Source organism: Cnephaeus nilssonii (assembly GCF_951640355.1).
Source record: "Cnephaeus nilssonii genome assembly, chromosome: 3".
NCBI lineage: Eukaryota > Metazoa > Chordata > Mammalia > Chiroptera > Vespertilionidae > Cnephaeus > Cnephaeus nilssonii.
The window spans coordinates 101,921,702-101,939,099 of record NC_137074.1 but is presented as its reverse complement, the minus strand read 5'-3'; the positions used below and the strand labels follow the sequence as shown (position 1 = coordinate 101,939,099).

Below are 17,398 nucleotides of genomic sequence, written 5' to 3'. Positions count from 1 at the left end.
ATTAGTTCCAGGATCCTCGCTCAGAAATCAAAACCCGAGAATGCTCAAGTCCCTTATGGTGAAGAACAGCACATTACAGTCGGCCCTTCACAATCCACAAATTTCCAACCTCAAATAAAAAATACTATTTCTTGGATATGAAACCCATATTTATAGAGGGGCTGCCTGCATATTTACTGAAAAATCCATGTGTAAGTGGACCTGCACAGTTCAAACCCATGTTATTCAAGGGTCAACTGTATTTAAAAACTGATCTTCATTTTTGTTAATGTTTAACTTGATGGTCCTCTAAAAATGTTTTCTAAGACTTGTCACTGGATAAGTAATTAGAAAAGATTTTTCTTCTTCCACCTGGAAAGGTAATGAAAAAGAAATAGCCAGATTTTTGTCTGCTAAGTGGAAGGGGAGGAAATTTTTATTTAATTTGTTAAACTAAGAAGTTATTTTTGACCATCAGTAAAAGCTCAATTTAACTTAAAATATGAAAAATTTAATTTTAACAGGGGAAACCAGTTCTGGATTTTTTTTTAATGTATTGTCTGGTTTAGATCTTAAGTAATTGGAGAGAAGAGCGATACCAAGATGACATAAAAGCACGGCAGATGATGCACGAAGCATTGCAGCTCCGCCTGAATTTGGTAAGACATTTCCAGTCTTCTGCCCGCGTTAAACTTATCTTAGATAGCCTCCCACTTCCACTGTGGTCACAGTCTTCATTGCAAGGTGAGGCCCTCTGCGGTTTGCTCTCCGTGACTACTTCCCTGTCCCTCTAACCTTCTGTCTTCCTGGCTGCTGTTCTTCCTGTCTGGCCTGACTTCCGGACAGCAGTAGGTAGGTATTTTAGGCTTTGGGTCGCCTTCTGCAGCCCTGCCCCAGGGAATCTTTCCTTTAGGGTGAGAGCTCGGAGGAGGACTTAGAGGACCAGTATCCTGAGGTGGATGTTAGTTTTGACTATACTTCTTTAAAAACCATATTAAAGTGACGTTTAAGTCAAAATTATCAAATTGATCATAAAAACAAATTCTACGTGGAATCTCAGAAATTTAAAATTCTCACACATTGAACATTCCTTTGAATTTTCCTTTCACACTGGACAAGCCAGCTGAAGGGCACTCTGGGAATATTCACCAGTTGATTTCAACTTAATTCCCACACTTGAAAGAGTACACCTGGGGGCCACGCCTCCTGTTCTTCATTACTTCTGTGTTACTGGATAATTGTGAGTGTTATTATGACAACAGGCTTAGATTCAATAGTAATGGGCAGCCCAATCAGATTATGTGGTTTTTGCCCTATTTAGATTTAATTCGACTAAATCACATCATTAAGGAGGGTATCCTGAATGTTTAGGAATAAAAGAAAGCTAATTACACTGATTTATAGTAGGAGGAGGAGGAGTCATATGTAGATTTTCTACTAAGAGGAAGGTCATTACCCCTAAGCCTCTGCAGGTTCCAGGATCAGCTGTCAAGGGAAAGCTCTAATTCCTATTGACGATGTGCCCACACTCAGGTGCTCTTTTCTTCCTTTTTTTCTTTTTGAGGATTTTCTTTAATTAATCAAAGTTTGGCTAAATACGGTATATTTTTCCCTTTAACACAATGCAGACTTGTTGTTGTATTTTTGCGGACCAGGTGGGAGGGATGTTTGACACGGTGCAAAGGAGCACCCAGTGGACCACAGACTGGGCCCTCCTCCTCCTGCAGACCATCACTTCTGGGACCGTGGACATGCACACTAACAAGTATGTACTTGTCATTTCACCTTTGCTTGGCTGCACGTGTACATGGCACAGGCTTTGATGCACTGATGTTAAATTCTGCCGCATCTTATTTTCTTAGGTACATTCTATGCCTTAAACAAACATTCTCACTTGGTTAAGATTATCTTGGTTTTGCTCTGAGGTGAAAATAATCCTTTTCTGTCCCCTCTTAGTGAATTATTCACCACAGTTCTTGACATGCTGGGTGTTTTAATCAATGGAACGTTAGCCTCTGACCTGTCCAACGCATTGCCAGGGGGATCTGAAGAGAACAGACGCGCATACATGAATTTAGTAAAGAAACTGAAGGCAAGTTTGTGACCTGCTTATTATGAGCTCAGATTGTTTGTGGATTTGTTATTTAGTACATTTTATCTAATTTTACTTCTCATTACATTAAAGGTTATTTGTTGCACTCAAATTAATTTAATGTGATTATTTTGCTATTTGCTTTACATTAGCTCACTAGAACCCCAAAGTAGTAAGCATGTAGTTTGAAGGTTTGTCTTTTAAAAATATTTATATTCATAAAACATGTTTAATTTTTTTAAGGAACTTTAGGAATGCATTACCAAATATCTAATCAGAGTGCTAGCATCAGATTCAAGATACATTTGTGCTTGGACTGGCACATGCAGTTGAAAAATAATCACTTGTACTGATATATCTAATTCCAATTCATTTTACTAACCACTAACACAGTCTTTGAAATAAACTCTAAGTAAACCGCAGAGGAGAAAAAAATCAATATATCTGATGACCTTACAGGAAAATAACCAATGGTTACCTTGTGCTGTAGCCCTGCATGCGAGAACGTGTTCCGTGCGGCGGCTCCTGCCTTCTTGTTATAGTTGCTGCCCTAGATTTTGTCATTTCAGCATTGTGATGTTTGTTGTGTAACAAGGGTGCCTTTCTATGTGTTCTATTTTCTACCTAAAATGAAGAAATGAAACATACTCACCACTGTAATTGAGAGCTGCAGCGTAGACCATGTTCCAAGTGAAAGAACATTTCAGCTATATAATGGAAATGTTTCATAAGGGAACTTCCTTCTGGGCAACTTTTGCCTTCATTGTAATTTTTGTTCCACTTCTCTTTTTCTCTCTGTTTTTTTTTTTTTTTTTTTTTTTAGAAAGAGCTAGGAGACAAGCGGTCAGAAAGTATTGATAAAGTTCAACAGCTGCTGCCTTTGCCAAAACAGACATGTGATGTCATCACTTGTGAGCCTATGGGTTCCTTGATCGACACAAAGGGAAACAAAATTGCTGGATTCGACTCTATAGATAAAAAACAGGCAAGAGTAAAGTGTTTGTTTCTCGTGTATATAACTACGTGTTAAACTTACAAAAACAAAATACAGCTTCTTGTCTTCCTGTAAAGCATATAAAGCATCTTAATTTTACAGTTTCCTGGTTTTTAAAAGCATATTTTTATCATTTAATGGTTATTGGCGTTATCATAAAAGTTAAATCTTTCAAGATCTTTACTTAAAATTGTACTTGAATTTAAGTGAATTTCTTAAATTCAACAATAGAAAACTAAAAAGCTTAGAGTTAAAAAAAAAAAGCAAAAGATCAACTCTGATTTTACTTCAGAATTGGAAACAGTACGTTTAGATAAGAATCTTTGATAAAAGTCGTAATGTAGTAAACTATTTTGAGTAAAAATGTTTAAAGTGATGGTACTTTATTTTCATGTCAATTAAACAATATTTAATGAACACTTGATTTCATATAAGAGAGTAAGCAAGGTTTTCTTATAATACAAGAAGAGTGGTCCATGATTCTTTCAACGAACATGAACAACCACAGATTCCCACAATCACAGAGATGGAAGACAGAGCGCCCACCCTCTAGTAGTAGATAGACAGAGTGTGGTGAGGTTTGTGTGTCATGCTCCACAGTGTTAGGGATCCCGAGAAGGAGCCGTCACACTCAGATGACATGTAAGTAGTTGGAGCAGCATCCCCAGGAAAATCGACAGGAATCATTTTGAAGGATTAAGAGTTAGCTGGGAGGTAGGGGGAAATGTACTACAGGGAAAGGGAAGAATTTATGCAAAGACACAAAAAAGGTGACTCATTGAACTGCAATGCTGCAATAATTCGGAGTACTTTAGGTGCTTACCGCACTGGTGCATTTGTGGAGAGAAACAGCTAGAATTATGGGCAAGTTGAGTTTGCAGTGCTGGTGGGCTCTCTAGTGGTGAGACATGTATAAGTCATTTGGAGATGTGGTCTTGGCACCCAGGAGAGAAGTCTAATCTCAAGACATATCAGGAAGCAGTCAGTATGCAGATGGTACTGAGCCTTGGTTCTTGATAAAGATGCTCATGGAAGAGTATGTAGGTAAGAGGGCATAGTTATGGAATGCCCGAGTAATTACTTTTGGGTTCATACTGAAGAAAAGTATTTTCAAATTGCTATACCAGGGAAAGTACCAAGGGACATCACCAATTAATGTTAAAAATAAACTTCTTATTTTCAGAAACAAAATAGCATTTTCTCCTCTGAACTCTGTAGAGATGAGCTTGAATTGAAGGAGTTTATTTCTACGTGTTGGTAAAGTTAATTCTGTAATAAAATGACTTAACTATTCCAAGGCTGGCTTATTAAATACATGAAAGGTGCCCATATTGAATCAAGTCCACTCATGTTTGGATTAAAGTTCATTTGAGCCCAATTAGAGGCTGAATGTTTCTTATTCTAAAAACAATAAATGGATTCCAAAGGTTTATAACTGATTATAATTTAGTATAGTAAGATCAACTTTGTAGCATTCCTTAGAAATTATTTTTTTGCTAACAAAAGAAAACTACATGAAAAAATGCCACTGTACAGTAAACTACATTGGACTCTCTGGTCTTGCAGCCTGAATGGAACTCAGTGGTAGAGAGAACCATAGAACTGTGGATCCTAGCCAACCCCACTGGTGATCTAACTGTGTGACCCTGGACTGATTAGTTAGCCTGTCTGCTCTATGCTAAGTTCTCTCCAAGGCCCACACCATCCAAAATGTTCTCTGAATCCATGTCCTAAGTAAGCCTTACCCTAATCAGATAAAGGTCTGAGGGTGTGGTCATAGAGTGTTATTTTGCCACAGGGTCTCCAGGTCTCTACGAAGCAGAAGGTGTCCCCCTGGGATTTGTTTGAGGGTCAGAAGAACCCAGCTCCTCTGTCCTGGGCCTGGTTCGGGACAGTCCGAATGGACCGGAAGGTGATCAAGTATGAGGAGCAGCACCACCTCCTTTTGTACCACACACACCCTATGCCCAAGCCCCGAAGTTACTACCTCGAGCCGCTGCCCCTGCCTCCCGAGGAGGAAGAGGAAGAGCCCACGTCCCCTATTTCTCAGGAACCAGAGAGGAAATCAGCTGAGTTCTCAGATCAGGGAAAAACCACAACAGATGAAGAGAAGAAAACAAAGGGAAGGAAGCGCAAGACAAAGTCAAGCTCAAGAGTGGATGTAAGTGCAGGAAGTAGAGGGAACTTTGATGCAAGAGCATCCAGTAGATTTAGTGTCCATGTTATATATCTAGAAGCACTGCTAAAAGCAGTAAAAACCTTTTTTTTTTTTGTAATAATTATCCTAATGAGGCACTGTCATACTGAATAGAATTAGGATCATAGCTTTTGGTTTTTCTTCCTCTACTTTTTATAACTATTTAATTTTAGACTTCCATTGTGAATAATCCTATATAATAAAAGGCTAATGTGCAAATTGTCCCCTTGTGAATTTGACCTACTGGGAGTTCGACCGCTTGCTATAATGTATGCTGACCACTAGGGGGTGGCACTGAATGAAGGAAGGCCCTGGCTGGCAGCCAGAAGGCCCCGATTGGCCCTGATCACCAGCCAGGCCTAGGGACCCTACCTGTGCACAAATTTCATGCACCAGGCCTCTAGTATTTAATATTTCAGTGCCTCATAATTTCTCAGATTTGACACTTGAATTTTTCAGACCTATAAAATCTCATCCTCTCACGTATTTTTACTATAAGCTGTGTTTAACATAGTTATTGTATTTTGGGCAATTGATAGCCATAGTATATTAAAATAAAATAAAAACACTCTATTTGCTCTTCCCTAGATAAATCTCCATCTAATATATTGAATAGGATGTTCATGAGATTTCATATTCACACTTCACCTTCCTCACCTGTGTGTTCTACTTCTCTATCATATTTTCAGACTTTATAAAAGATAACATAAACGTGAGGTAGTTTCATTTCTAGTTTGCCTACTAGACTTGCCTATCTATAGCAACATTTTCTTAAAAACAACAGAAATCTATGAGACGGTAATTTAAAATAATTTTATAGAACTTACAGAATTAAAATATGAAATATCTTTCCATTTAACTGAAAAATACTTGAGAGACGATTTGAGATTATTTTCCTATGAAATTCAAAGGTGTTCTTGCTGTGCAGTGGAAAAAATATTCACAATGTAGTGTTTAGACACCATGATTATTTAATGTTATTGTTTACCTATGTCAAAGCCGAAACATGTCTTTGTCAATTGGATAGTTTGGTGATTATTATTCTAGAAATGATCATTATCACTTTTGGATGTCACTTGAGTGTCAGTATCATCTTTCATGCAGTCTTCCTGCCTGTATTCCTTTGTCCTGAAAGGGGTACTTAATAAGGTCCAGACTGCCATCCCCTGAAAACTGGGTTTCCCAGCCTGTCCAGCCAAGAGATGGATTTCTGTTCTTTTTAGATGCAAAAGACCTAAAACTCATCTCATTCCCCAAGTGAGTCTTGGTCATTTCTTCACCTCCCACACTACTCCCGAGGCTGCCTCTTCCTGATGGGGCTTTACTTTTCTAAAATTTAATTTTTCCTTTGTCCTTTAGGGCTAGTCTAGAGCTGTGACCCTTAGAGACTTTTGGCTGCTGTGAGGAAGAGGAAGCCCTGTTGGGAGGTGGGGGGAGGGGTGGTGGTGGTGGTGGAAGTGGTTGTGTTTGCAGGATAGTGGTGGAGCCAGCTCTTGCAGAATACTGGCTTGAAAACGAAATAAGATCCTGTCTGAGCCTGGCCTGGTTCTGAACTATTGTGGGCCTCTGGCAGGAATCTGATCCTGACCCCAGGCATCAGCAAGGCCTTTGATTGGGAGACTTTGCAATTATAAAGACGCTCTTTCAGCTGTGGTTGGCGGTCAATATCAAGATTTTAAATGTGTTTTTAGTATTTTAAAATAAAGTTGAGAAAAGGTATTTTTTCCATCTTCCTCCGCTGTAGCCAAGTTCTTTTTAAATTAAGGAAAAGTATTAACTAAATGAGTGTTTTGCAGAGAATATATTGAGACTTCTGCCTTCCACCTCTCCATTTATAAAATAGCCTTATCTACTGGGAGAGGAGTTATCTCAAATAATGTGATAGGAAGAATTTGCGCCCATTTCCTGTGTGGTGTGTGGAGTTAAGTAACTTTTTGTTTTAACTTCATGTTGAAGGAGTATCCACAGAGCAACATATACCGAGTGCCTCCTAATTACTCACCCATCTCCGCCCAGATGACGCACCACCCACAGCCTGCCTTGTGGGGCTACAACCTGATGGGGCAGCCCCAGCAGCCCGGCTTTTTCCTGCAGAGCCAGGCTCTTCCTCCAGGTACGTGAAGACAGCAGGGTCGGGTCCTCGAGATGACAGGTGGCTTGGAGTTCTCACTTGGGGTTTTCCTTGCTTTTAATCTGAAACCTTCTTAAAACTTGAAAGTTTCAAGAGCTGAGTGCTCAGCTGACATTTGTAGAATTCTCTCCATTCCACATGTTACTTCTTCTAAAATAAGGTTTCAGTTATGAGTTTGTGGCCTGATTTTGGAGTTTTCATTCAGTGCTGGCAGGAAATTAGCCACTGATGAAAATCTTAAGCTATCTATGATAATAAAAGCGTACTATGCCAATTAGACCAGACGTCCTTCCGGATGACCTTCCGAGGAAGCTGGGGCTGCGAGGGAAGCCCAGGTCCTGGGTGCCAAAGGGAAGTCGGTGCTGGCAGCCAGGAGAAGGAAGGCCTACTTTTGCATGAATTTCGTGCATCAGGCTTCTAGTAAGATAAAGTTGATCAAAGTTTTATATTGTGAAATTTGTGTACATTTTTATCAGTCTTAGTTACGAGCATTTTAAAAGACTAGACAGTATTGCACAATGTCTTTTATTACTTTCTTATGTTTTGAATTTTAAATTGTGTATACCATGGATTTCAGAAACCTGGTTCAGCAAGTAGATTGAGATACGATCAGCAAGGAAAAATGCCATATCCAGAGTGGATGTTGCTGATTTGGGTATTGCTTTGATTCAAGCTCAGGTAGATTTTATATATGGAGTGAAAATTTTCCAAATACAAGATTTCTTAATTAGGAAAGGATTTAATTTTCTTTCTAAAGGAAAGTTTGCCTATTCTAGCAAAATAGATTATTTTTGAGATCTCAGTCTGCATTTGTTAGGATGTGCCATTCTAATCCTATCTAATAAAGAGGGAATATGCTAATTGGCCCTCACAAAGATGGCAGTGCCCACAGCCAATAAGGAGGGAATATGCTAATTGACTGCCACGCCCTCAAAGATGGCAGCGCCCATAGCCACAAGATGGTGGCGCCTAGTCCTCTCAGCCCCATGGTGCGCCTGCCTCCAGAGTCCCCCAATCCCCTCAGCCCCCACAGCCACCAGGGCCAGCCTGAGGCGCAGGCAAGCCTCGGATGTCAGCTGCCCAGCCAACGCCCGAGGTGCAGGCAAGCCTCAGATGGTGGCTGCCCAACCGCCCAGGGCCGCCTGAGGCTCAGGTAACCAAGGCCGGCCAAGGCTTGCACTGCTGGCAGTGGCAGCAGCAGAGGTGTGATGGGGGCGTCGCCTTCCCCTGATCGCCAGGTTGCCTCCTGCCCCTGAGGGCTCCCAGGCTGTGAGAGGGGCAGGCCGGGCTGAGGGACCCCCCTCCAGTGCATGAATTTTCATGCACCGGGCCTCTAGTCCTATATAATAAAGAGGTAACATGCAAATTGACCCTCACACCCTCACAAGATGGCTGCCTACAACCAGGCCAGCAGGGGGTTTGGTGAGGGATGACCAGATGACTGAACAGCAGGTTGCATGGGGCGACCAGGCCAGCAGGGGGGGCAATAAGAGGCGACCAGGCCAGCGGAGGGAGGGCAGTTAGCGGCGACCAGGCCGGTTGCGGGGGGGGTGTGCAGTTGAGGCGGCCAGAACAGCAGGAGGGGCAGTAGATTAGGCTGGTGGTGGGGGCAGTGAGGGGTAACTAGGCCGGTGGAGGGGGGGCGGCAGTTGGGGACAACCAGGTCAGTGTGTGTGGGGGGGGGTTGTTAGGGGCGACCAGGCCAGCAGAGGGGGGCAGTTGGGTGCAACCAGGCTGGCAGTGGGGGGACAGTAAGGGGTGACCAGGCCGGCAGTGGGGGGAAGTTAGGGGCAACCAGGCAGGCAGGCAGGTGAGCGATTAGGAGTTAGTGGTCCAGGATTGTGAGATGGATATCCGACTGCTGGTTTAGGCCGGATCCCCGGGATCCAGCCTAAACCGGCAGTCAGACATCCCCCAAGGTGTCCCAGATTGGAGGGGGTGCAGCCTGGGCTGAGGAGACCCCCCTCCCATGCACGAATTTCATGCACTGGGCCTTTAGTATATCATATTTTACTTATTGTGCTCTGCAGGATAGTGAATTTTTTTATTGTAAGTTGAGTATGACATTTTTGAGGTCTAGGGAAGAAGATATCTTATCCTTGGCTTAGAGCAGTGGAGAATCCACAGTTTGTCCTGTAAATTAGTAACACAGAGAGCTGTTCTGGGGCTTACAGTCTCATTTTACCACTTTCTGCTGTATAATCTTGGTCAAGTCCTAATTACTTTGTGCCTGATCATTTTACAGCTTGATCATTTGTAAAATAGATATGCTGATATATACCATCATAGGATGGGTGATTGAAAATAAATGTTTAAAATATAGCACTCAGAAGGTAGCCTGGCACAGCTGACACATTCAGTAAATGACCTGAATATATTCTCACGGCAGGGCTGTTGCACCTGCTGGGCCCCGTGCTGGGAATGCTCTCCCTCAGACATCCGCATGGCTCAATGCCTCCTTTGGGTTTGGTCAGACCCCACTTTCTCAGTGAGCTTGCACTGACCACCATACACTCTGTCTCCCTCCCCCTTTCTGTTTCTCCATGGCAACAGCGCTTGCTTAAGTGCTACATAGTCACTTACCTGCCTGCCCCAGAAGGTCAGCTCGGTGAGGGCAGGGTTTTCTGTTATGTTTACTAGTGTCCCCAGAACTGACAGCAGCATGTAAGCGGCTCCAAGGAGGTTGTTGAGTGAGTAAATGCAGACTACAAAGAACAAGCTAGACTTCGTGGTAAATGTGGAAAATAATGCACAGTTGCCATCTCCTCTGACTTTCTCTTTAATTCTAAGGTCCTTGTGAACTTTGTAGCATTTTCAACTTTGTCAAGAACAGAGTCCAGCACAAGGACTGTATGAATAGAAGGCTCAGTATGTCGTAAAGCCACACACCCTTTCACCCTAGAGTGCTATAGAAGGTATTTGTAAGTTGGGGAATCTGGGTATTAGGTAAGTCTTAGGCATGATGATATGATGACATGTAAGAAAAGTATGTGCAGTAAACAACTACTTATGAGCATTTTATATCTGTGAAATAATAGAATTTCATAAAAATGTGAATCCTGTGAAATTGAGGAAAAGTATGTACAACATGTTTCCATTTATATGTTTAGTTTAAACGCAAAACAGTGTCCACACACACACACACCTCTACCAATCTCTCTCTTTTTCTCTGTATACACGCCAGTATGGTAAATTATAAGGAAATGTGTATGAATAATAAACATCAAATTCAGAATAGCATTCGATAGAAGGGGAGGAAAGTAACAAGCCTCCAAACATATTTATTATATTTATTTTTTTAGTTGGTTCAGAGGTATAACATAGAAAAGTTAGGAAAAATAAAAGAAAGTAGACCACAGTCTAATCTTTAAAAAGTATGTCCCTTATCCATAAAATGAGTCAGTTACATTTTATATATTAGTTTGCATTCTTGCTTCACAAAGTTACCTTGCCCTATGTTACTCAAATCAACTATCCATTTTCCCCCCAAATGATCTTCAAATGCTGCTGACTTACTTACTAAATCATATTGTGATACTGAGTGTATAAAAGAATGTGGGTTTTTGAGAGATCAGCTTTAAAATTTTTGTCTCCATCATATTACTTGCTCTTTGTATAGACATTTTCTTATTCATGTACATTAAAGAATAAATGTATGTAGACGGTTTGGCAAATGAAGGGTTAGCACCTACTTTGAAGTCAGCAAATGTTGAATTTTTTCCCCCCTGAACTCTTAAAGACATTTGGCAAATTACATATGCAAAATGTTAAGGATTTTCTTTGGTTTCTTCAGCATCACTATAATCAATATTTCTTGTTTATTTTATTTCTAGCCTTCAAAAAGATGTGTTTTATATTTAAAATCAAGGTATTTGAAGTTTCCAAGCATTTCCAGTTTTTTAAGTATTTTCAAGCATCTCTACTGTAAGATAGGCATTTTCCTTAAGTACCATGACCTTCCAATTGTCTAAATTACAAAAGGGTTTTTAGGCCTGGCTTCGAACACTTGGCAAGCGTAATACATTTTATGCAAGAAATATGTTCCTGGGAGCCTTCTATAATTTAAAGCCCATGTGATTCCCAAAGTACGCAGACCACGGTTTCGGGCATGTCACTTTAGCAGTTCAGGCGGGCCTTCGTGAGGCCGTTCAAATGTTATAATTGCTCCTGCACCACCATCCCTATCCTGTGAAAATTCTGCAGTTCTTGTATAGGGTGGGATGGTGCCTTATGTTCCATTTTGCTTCATAAAGTGAGGCTCGGAGGTGAGGTTTCTGCATTTTAATAAAATAAGTAGGAACTGTTACATCAATGTACAGAAAGCCCTTCCTTCTGGTTGCTTCGTAGGTGGCTCCAGACTGGACCCCACAGGCTCCTTTGTCCCCACCAACACCAAGCAAGCCCTGTCAAACATGCTGCAGCGACGCTCGGGCGCCCTCATGCAGCCGCCCTCGCTGCATGCCATCACGTCGCAGCAGCAGCTGGTCCAGATGAAGCTCCTGCAGCAGCAGCAGCGGCTCCTCCGGCAGGCCCAGGCCCGGCCGTGCCAGCAGGTGTGTCCAGGCCAGCAGAGATCCTCTGCGCCTCACGGTTTCCTCTGGCTAGGGTGAGCAAGGGCTGTGTAGCATGCGCTTCCTGCGTGCACACCCTGTGTGCTGGTGAGTGCACGTATCTCTTTCTTACACAGGCTTAGAAATACTGTTCTCTTTGATCAGATAAGAACTCGAAATGTCTTAGGTTCATTTAAAGCAGGGGTGGTGGGGAATATCCGGCCTCTGGGCTGTATAAGGCCAGCAAAGTCATTTGGTCTGGCCCTGCAAAGGCATTGGGGGGAGTTAATTAAATGTTTGCCCAAATATAGCAGGCTAATTTTTAAGTTGATACTCTTGTATGGCCCCCGAGTGCTGTCATAAATATCCAGATGGCCCTTGGCAGAAAGAAGGTTCTCCACTCCAGACTTAAAGAATGCCTTAAAACACAGAGGAGAAGTGATGACTTTCCAGTCCCTTAGAGGCAGCAGGACTGTCATCCTGGAAGTGACCTTCTCTGAGCTCTCATTCAGTGTTTAATCATCACCACATTCTGTATTTTCAGGTATTTAGCTCTACTTTCCTGTATTTTTATTCCATTTACTACTTTGAGGTTGTGTCTCTGAAGCCTATGTTTCTTAGGTTTTCTCCTACAATGCCCGGAGCAAATCCTGTGTTTTTAAAAATATATATTTTTATTGATTCCAGAGAGGAAAGGAGAGAGAGAGATAGAAACATCAATAAGGAGAGAGAGTCATTGATCAGCTGCCTCTTGGAGTCCCCTACTGGAGATGGAGCCCAAAACCCGGGCTTGTGCCCTGACCGGAAATAGTACCATGACCTTCTGGTTCATAGGTAGATGCTCAACCACTGAGCCATACCAGCTGGGCCAGACTCTGTTTTTATTCCATACTTAATAAGGAGTGTAGCAGAGAAAGAATACATTGCAAATAACCGTCAGTATATGCTTATCTTTAAAGTAATTCTTGATTTATATTATTTCTATTTTTATGCCCTATAACACATTATCTTTAACTTTTTTTTTTTTTTTTATTGATTTCAGAGAGGAAGGGAGAGGGAGAAAGAGATAGAAACATCAATGATGAGAGAGAATCATTGATTGGCTGCCTCCTGCATGCCCCTCACTGGGGATCGAGCCCGCAACTTAGGTACATGCCTTGACCAGGAATCGAACCGTGACATCCTGGTTCATAGGTCGATGCTCAACCACTGAGCCAGCTGGCTGGGCATATCTTTAACTTTTTAGATGACCATGATTATTAGAATGTAGAAGTAACACAGAATTTAGTATAGACTCATGAAACCACGAATCTATACAAATACATAAAATAAAAAGAGGGAAGGAAGATTGTGACTTCTTTTTCTAGTTTCTATATACTTTTTGTGTTCAATTTTTCTTGAAATTGTACTATTTTTATTATGGTGATAATGGTAATAATACTAGTTAGAAGCAGCTAACACTGATGGAGCACTTATCATTTGGCAATACACTTCCACGCACTTATAAATGTATTTGTTATCTTAGATCTCACGGCAGTCCTATGAGTTAGGCATTGTTGTGATCCTCAAAGGACGTAGCCAATCATCAGATGTATCCTACTCTAAGAAAAATCACAAAACTTTCAAAGCAAAAAATTCTAATGTTTTAAAAATATTTTTGTATTTTCATGACTTTCTACATATATCTTCATACTTATGGTACTTCTGCATTCTTACAAAAGCTTTCTTTTCTTACCTGTATTATAAAGACAGGAAAAAGGGAACTAGTTGAACTGTGTGAGAATACAAACAACAGTCACTACAGGCTTGTCCAGTGATTTAAGTCCCTGGGTGTCAGGCACGATGAGCCTACGCTGCTTCACACACAGAAATTAAGAAGATTTGATTACAATATTAAAAGGCTTTGATTTTGCTTAAGTAAGCAGCGTGTTTGCAACCATTAAACACCTCGGTGGTATTTTAGCTTTTGTTGGAGGTGATTGTTTCATTTCTTACCAAGATAAATTAAAATTTTACTGGAAGTGAGTAACCATCCCACTAAGATGAATTTAGCTCCTTTTTAAAGTAACTTAAGCCTAAGTAAAATTTGCCTTCCAATAAGTTTAGTTAGTTTTTCATGTCTACCTTTTTATCACAAGTTATAATTTGCCTTATTAGTTAACACACTTTCAAACAATTACTGCTAAATTCAGTTTTGAATTTATCTAAGTGGCTCCTAGTATTGCAAAACTAGTAAAACTCACAGGGCAATTTCTAGGTAAACATACCTTTCCTCATGTAAGCCATGGCAAGTAATTTCCCCTAAAGTACTTTTTTAAAGGGAATTTAAAAGAATAATGTGAGTGTAATGAAAGATATCCTTGCATATTTGGAGAAGGCAGGCTTAAGACCCAGAATGCACCCGGAGGACCCCATTACTCCCACACTTTCCTCTAACCACTCAAAACTACCTGACTCAATTCTATCACATTACCTAGAGTTACCCTGCTTGTACTAGTAGGAATTAACTGAGGGTTCATTCTTTTTCTAACTTATTTTATTGTACCAACTCTGTCTCACTGTTGGATTTTTCTCTTTTTTTTTTTCTTTTTCTTTTGAGAAATCAGGAATCCCTTCTTCAAGTAGTAAAAACTCAACTTCATAATACTGATTGTGTAATACTCCCTTCCCTCCTCCCCTGTATTCTTTTTTAACAGTTGGAACTTGCTGGGAATGGCTTTCAGAAACATATACACTTTTTTCTCAATCCCCATTCTTAAAGTGCTGGATAACTGAGCAAAACAGCATTCTTATAAGGAAGAGAATTGCACACATGGTACAGTCATCGGACATAGTGGTCCTTCGTGGAGTAAATGAGATGTGTCAGTAGCATCTGCGAGAGTGCCTGCACCTGCCAGGGTCTCTCTTAGTAGGTCATGTGGTATTGTGGCAGGAAAATGTTGTGCTAATCCTTAAAAATCTAGAATAAAAACAGAATTATATGGAATATATTGGATATTGATAAATTGTTTATTATATGATTCCGGATGCAATTAGTTATTTTTCTAATAAATAGTGACCTCTGTTCTTCATGAGAGGAAATGATAGAGAAACATTGAAACTAACTTTGGCAGGAACCTTTTCTCAGTTACATGCCTACTCTAGCTTCATAAGAACCCTTATGTGTGTTTTTCTTTTAGTTTGGGGCTTATAGGGAAATTAAAATTAATATCATTTTTCTTCTTAACCTAGCAGTTTTCTAATTACAGAAATCCATTTTCTTAAATGTAGCAAATGTGTTGGAGAATTTCCATTTATCTCAACTTTTAAGAGTAATCTTGTAATTATAGAAGATGCTTTTTTTTTTTTTTTAGTGTCACCCAAGGATATATTTATTGATTTTAGAGAGAGAGGAAGGGGAAGGGGGAGAGAGAGTGAGAGACATGATGTGAGAGAGAAACATTGATGGGTTGCCTCTTACATGCATCCCGACCAGGGATTGAACCTGCAGTTTTTTGGTGCATGGGACACCACCAACTGAGCCACCTGGCCGGGCAGCAGATGCTTTTAAAGATTGACTAGTGTCTCCAAGCCTTGGATATGACTGTTCTCTAGGCCAGTTGTCTGTGACTCCTTGGTCCCCACCCTCTTCTTATAAGGTCAGGTACTGGGTTTTAAAATATTTTGTATCATCTTTTCATTTACTGAGCACAGGGTAGAAATCTGTGAGATGTTTATTGAGCAAATTCATGTTTTGAGCCGCTGTTTTCCAAAGCCTAAAGCTTCCTGGTAGTCTTACTCCTTAGCAGTCTGATTGTTATCTACAAACTCGTCTCATAGCTTCCCTGCTATGATTGTTTTGAAAACCTAGATGGGCCGGGAAGACATAAATTCCTGATTTCTGGATGTGTCTCAGAACTTGCAGGGTCCCCCTTAGCCTCCTCCCATCTGAGGAGAGAAGTTGATGTAAGTAGGAATCATCTAGTCTAGTCATGGGTGCACGATGACGTTCAGAGCACCATCCTAAAGTAATGAATTCTGCTGCAGAAACCGAATAGCAGCTTCAGCTGGTCGTGGAACTCCCTGTTAGAGTCCTGTAGAGACCTCCCTGTTAGAGACCATCCTGTATTTCTTCAGGAATGTATTGAGACATCTGGAGAGTGTATAGAAAATAGGTGCAAATAGCATGGATGCTATTGGGTATTTTTAATCAATTTATTTGACATAATGATTGTTATACAATCAAGTGTACTTTCTTATAGCTTTAGTCATATCAACATGCATAAAGACATTTGGGGAAGAAAACTTGTATTCATTCTTCTTAATTACAGTCTTCACTTGATTACTCTTCATTCCTTATCTGTCCCTTATTAAAATGGGACTCAGTGAAGTGATTGTTACCTTTCTGTGCCTCAGAGCCTCACCTATACAGTGTAGTTAACACATATTTACTTTATAGGATTCTTGTGACATTAATTATTTAATACATTTAACAGCCCTTAAAATAGTGGCTGGCTCATAGTAAGTGCTCAAAAAATGTTAACCGCCATAGTTACTATCACTGTTTTATTACTATTACTTCACAGAAAATTCCTATTCTGTAAAAATGATCTTTATTTTCTTAAATATATTAAGGATTAAAAGAGAATCAAAGCACATTAAAGGCTTTATTTGTATAATTACATTAATTACCCCTAATAAGATTGGTGCTCAGTGGTCACCAGTAAGAGACCAATAAAAAGGAATGTTGATTAGTTTTCCTAGTAGCCTTTTTGGTTTCTGAGACCAGAATGTTTATGTTATAATGTCTAAAATTCTGGGATACAAACTTTAGTGGGACTGATTACAATTTCAGTATTAAAAATACCACGGTGTTTTATTTTCTACATAGCCTATGAGAACTATCACAAAATACAGAATATTGGTTATAACAATGCAAAATGCTGCTTTAATTGTTTTCCAGTCACCTTTTTATATCCAGTATTTTTCTTCTCACACAAGGAACTCCTTTCTCCACCACCACCATGTCAGTTTTCTGGGAATGGGTATTTTCACATAGGAAAAGGACTTAATTTTATGCCTTGGTTTATGGTATCACTTTATCTTGATTTCTCCCTTTAAATGCATAAAAGCATTTTATGAATAATAATCAATGTCAGACAGTTTAAGATTCCAAAGAAAGACAGCCAAAGATATAAGTATTTAGCTTAAATTGATGGAGACAAATTTGGAAGGAAGCAATTGGTTTGCAGACTATCTATAATAATAAAAGGGTAATATGCTAATTAGACCAAACATCCTTCCGGACGTCCTTCCAGACGACCTTTCTGATGAAGCTGGGGCTGCGAGGGAAGCCCGGATCCCGGGTGCCAGAGGGAAGCCGGTGCTGGCAGCTGGGGGAAGGAAAGTCTACTCTTGCATGAATTTTGTGTATCAGGCCTCTAGTAGATAATAAGTCAGAAGGATTTTTATGACA

The 17,398-nt window shown here is 40.4% G+C and overlaps 2 protein-coding genes across 9 annotated transcripts in view; one reads left to right on the top strand and one right to left on the bottom strand.

Moving 5' to 3' along the window:
- The window catches only part of P2RY12 (purinergic receptor P2Y12), a 51,063-nt gene extending 48,422 nt beyond the window's left edge, over positions 1–2,641 (bottom strand). The window contains exon 1 of one of the 2 annotated variants that reach the window (XM_079766921.1): positions 2,550–2,641. The gene's annotated coding sequence lies outside the window, so the exon portion shown is untranslated. The remainder of the gene's footprint in view (positions 1–2,549) is intronic. The other variant, XM_079766920.1, reaches the window with a different exon arrangement.
- The window catches only part of MED12L (mediator complex subunit 12L), a 420,881-nt gene that overhangs the window by 359,415 nt on the left and 44,068 nt on the right, over positions 1–17,398 (top strand). For all 7 annotated transcript variants that reach the window (XM_079766910.1, XM_079766915.1, XM_079766912.1 and 4 more), the window contains 7 exons: positions 549–638; positions 1,635–1,744; positions 1,936–2,071; positions 2,895–3,056; positions 4,864–5,226; positions 7,219–7,375; positions 11,741–11,946. In XM_079766910.1, the coding sequence (XP_079623036.1) occupies positions 549–638; positions 1,635–1,744; positions 1,936–2,071; positions 2,895–3,056; positions 4,864–5,226; positions 7,219–7,375; positions 11,741–11,946 (1,224 nt within the window). The remainder of the gene's footprint in view (positions 1–548; positions 639–1,634; positions 1,745–1,935; positions 2,072–2,894; positions 3,057–4,863; positions 5,227–7,218; positions 7,376–11,740; positions 11,947–17,398) is intronic.